General features: G+C 35.7%; 1 protein-coding gene across 1 annotated transcript; it reads left to right on the top strand.

The window, feature by feature from the left end:
• Positions 1-546: 546 nt before the first annotated feature.
• On the top strand, positions 547-1,641 carry LOTGIDRAFT_176428 (hypothetical protein; the record flags this gene model as incomplete). The annotated part of the gene is made up of 3 exons (XM_009049225.1): positions 547-656; positions 963-1,140; positions 1,423-1,641. The coding sequence occupies 3 exons, from the start codon at positions 547-549 to the stop codon at positions 1,639-1,641; spliced, it is 507 nt and encodes a 168-aa protein (XP_009047473.1).
• Between the last annotated feature and the right edge of the window lie 1,166 nt (positions 1,642-2,807).

Below are 2,807 nucleotides of genomic sequence, written 5' to 3'. Positions count from 1 at the left end.
CGATTGATATTAGTATTAGACATCCAATAATTGAATATATATATAAATATATGAACATAAGTGAACCCATCTTTAATTTAGCGCGATCTTGGATAAAGAAATGAATAAGTTTTTGCAACAATGGACTATAAAATGTAGGAGAAGAAGGACAGACGTTGGAAGTTGACTGCAATCTCTCCAAAACTAGTATATCTTAAGAACAAGCAAACAGGTAAGTATCTTCTTTCATGCCTTTTTGTAGTCCATCCGTGGATTATGTTACTACCGTCTACGTATTCTTTTTGTCTCTCTGAATACCAACTGTTCTTCTTCAGTTTTTCGACTCCTCAACTAGGTAAGTTAAATATCTTAAGTCCTTTTGCAACCAGCAATATCTGAAAGTTATTGGATTTTCAACAAGCTCTGGCTGTATTGATAGCATTTTAAAGAATCTGATTAACTGTTGATCAATCATCGGTCCAGTGGTGGTGCTGCCTCCCGAGACTGGCGGCAGTCCGACTCAATGGGGGTGGGGGTGGGGGACAAATTATCAAAGCTGAATTCAAAATGAATACAAACTCTGTGTTGGCTAAGGGGGTTTGGTGCATTCTAAAACATATTTTGGAGCACAAAAGTAAAAAGATCATATTTTTAAATTTGTTAAAAATCAAGTGGAGGTAAAATTGAGGGTGCAAACCATTTTTCTAGGAGGGCAAATGCAAAATTACAAAGTTTCATTAATCATAATATCCTATACTGTTGAAGACTTGATTTTCAGATCGACCCATTCCAACGGCAATTCCAAACATTTTTAATGATTTAAGAAATAAAGGGCCTTATTCTCATAAACCTTACCTAAGATGATTTTATTATTTCAATCGATTTTAAATTTAGTTTTATAATCAAATCAGATTACTGTAAAAAATAATTCTTAGTTTTTTGTGAATAAGGCTCCATTTTGAAACATGTAAACTGTATTTCAGGATGCGGTTATCACTGGTATTTGGTGTGTGTATTGCGGCAGGCCTGGTTGGGTTAGTAACAGCACAATGCAACCGTAACGGCGATATCAATGGATGTAGTATACCCTTCGGTTTACCTTTGCCTTTTAAACAGAAATTTACACCATCCTGTTACAAACACGATGTTTGTTATTTTTGTGTAAGTTAATTAATTAAAAAAGGTTTCTTAAAACAAAATTGTGTATCGGAGACACTGATAGCATCAATTTGAACTATTTCAAGTTTCAATCAGACGTCTGTGGTTTCTGCAATTCCACAAAAACTAAGAGTTTGATGACGTCACTAATCGCGTAGGGCCTTAAATATGATATAATCATATTTAGCGATTAGTGACGTCATCACAATCTATTATTGTAGTACGGGCCTGGCGGTAGGAGTTCGTAGTTTATTCCTGTCGTTGATTTTTAGTTTTCTATTTTAGGGGGCGGCAAGGGCTATTTCAAGATCTAGATGTGATGCTAAATTTCTTACAGATATGGAAAACGCGTGTCGAGGAATAGGAAACAGTCAGGATAGAGAGAAGTGTTCAAAATGGGCTAATAGATATAAAGGAGCTGTAAGATTAGGGGGTGTCTTATATTATAAAAAAAAGCCTAAAAATTGGTGCAGTGAAAGCTGGGTTAGTGGATGTCTTCCTTAATCTACTGAGGCACAGACATACACTGTTGATATATATATGTAATGACCAGACAATAAAAAATATCCTTGATGTTTTGCTTTTCTTTTGATTCGGGTTTGTGTTTATTTACGATAGTGCCAGGCCAAAAACATAGCAATATGAACTTAAAGGCGATATTAATTTGTGGCTTATAGTTGCACCATTCCAATATTTGCGTAAGATGTCTGTGGTTCTTGTAATTATTGAATTCTTAACCTTGTATGGCGTTACAATCACATGTTGTTCAAAAGGTCTTTGAGATAGCTATGTAATAAAACACTTAGTTTTAGTGGAATTCCAAGACTCGCAGAAATCTGACCGAGAACTGGAGTGGTGCAAATCAAATTGAAAAAAAAACGCTATACATTTGTCAGCCAAATCTCAAAATAGTCTGCGAGTATTTAGTAAAGGATGGGGGTTGTTTATGCTTTGAACTTTTTTCGGATATATTGGGGGTGGAAACCCTCGTATTTTTGGACTCATGAATTAGATATAATTTTAGTTACATATCCTCCGTTTTCATTGGCCCACATGGTGCAGAAAAGTAGAACGTAAAACTCCATTCATTTCATTTCTCCATTCCAAATGTCCTTCATTAGAACGATCTGGGCGTCAAACTCATTTTTTCATTCTAAATAAGTCAGAGCCCTAGCGTCTCAGATGTATGAAGCCTATATAGACTGTATGGTTTGTGTTAATTTTCGATGGTACCAGACCAAACACAGCCGTCACTGTTCCGATCCCTATCATTCGGACAACAGACACCGGTCATTGTGTCAATATTTTTGTATGAATCCCCGAGTAGATGGAGGGGAGGGTGATACTTAAGTTTTTAGGGATGTTTAGGGGTTGTACACCCTTTCCATTCCATAACCCTCTAAATTAGTCCAGTCTGGAGAGGAAAAATATAACGCAAAACTCCAATTCATATCTGCATCTCAAATAAGTCAGTGCTCTAACCCATCTGATGTTGATGCGTATCATACTGAACTTGTTACAGAAACTAAAAGACCTTTATGCTGCACTAATTTATTCTAATGATAATTTTCAATAAAAGAAATTCGGTCCAGAATTTACATCATATCAGCATTAACTCTTATCCTGCCACTGAAATTAAAAAATAGATTTTTTAAGGTTGGTTCAGATCA

Source organism: Lottia gigantea (assembly GCF_000327385.1).
Source record: "Lottia gigantea unplaced genomic scaffold LOTGIsca_1317, whole genome shotgun sequence".
NCBI classification, from domain to species: Eukaryota; Metazoa; Mollusca; class Gastropoda; family Lottiidae; genus Lottia; species Lottia gigantea.
Note: the sequence above shows the minus strand (reverse complement) of the source record. Positions and strands in the feature narration are given on the sequence as shown.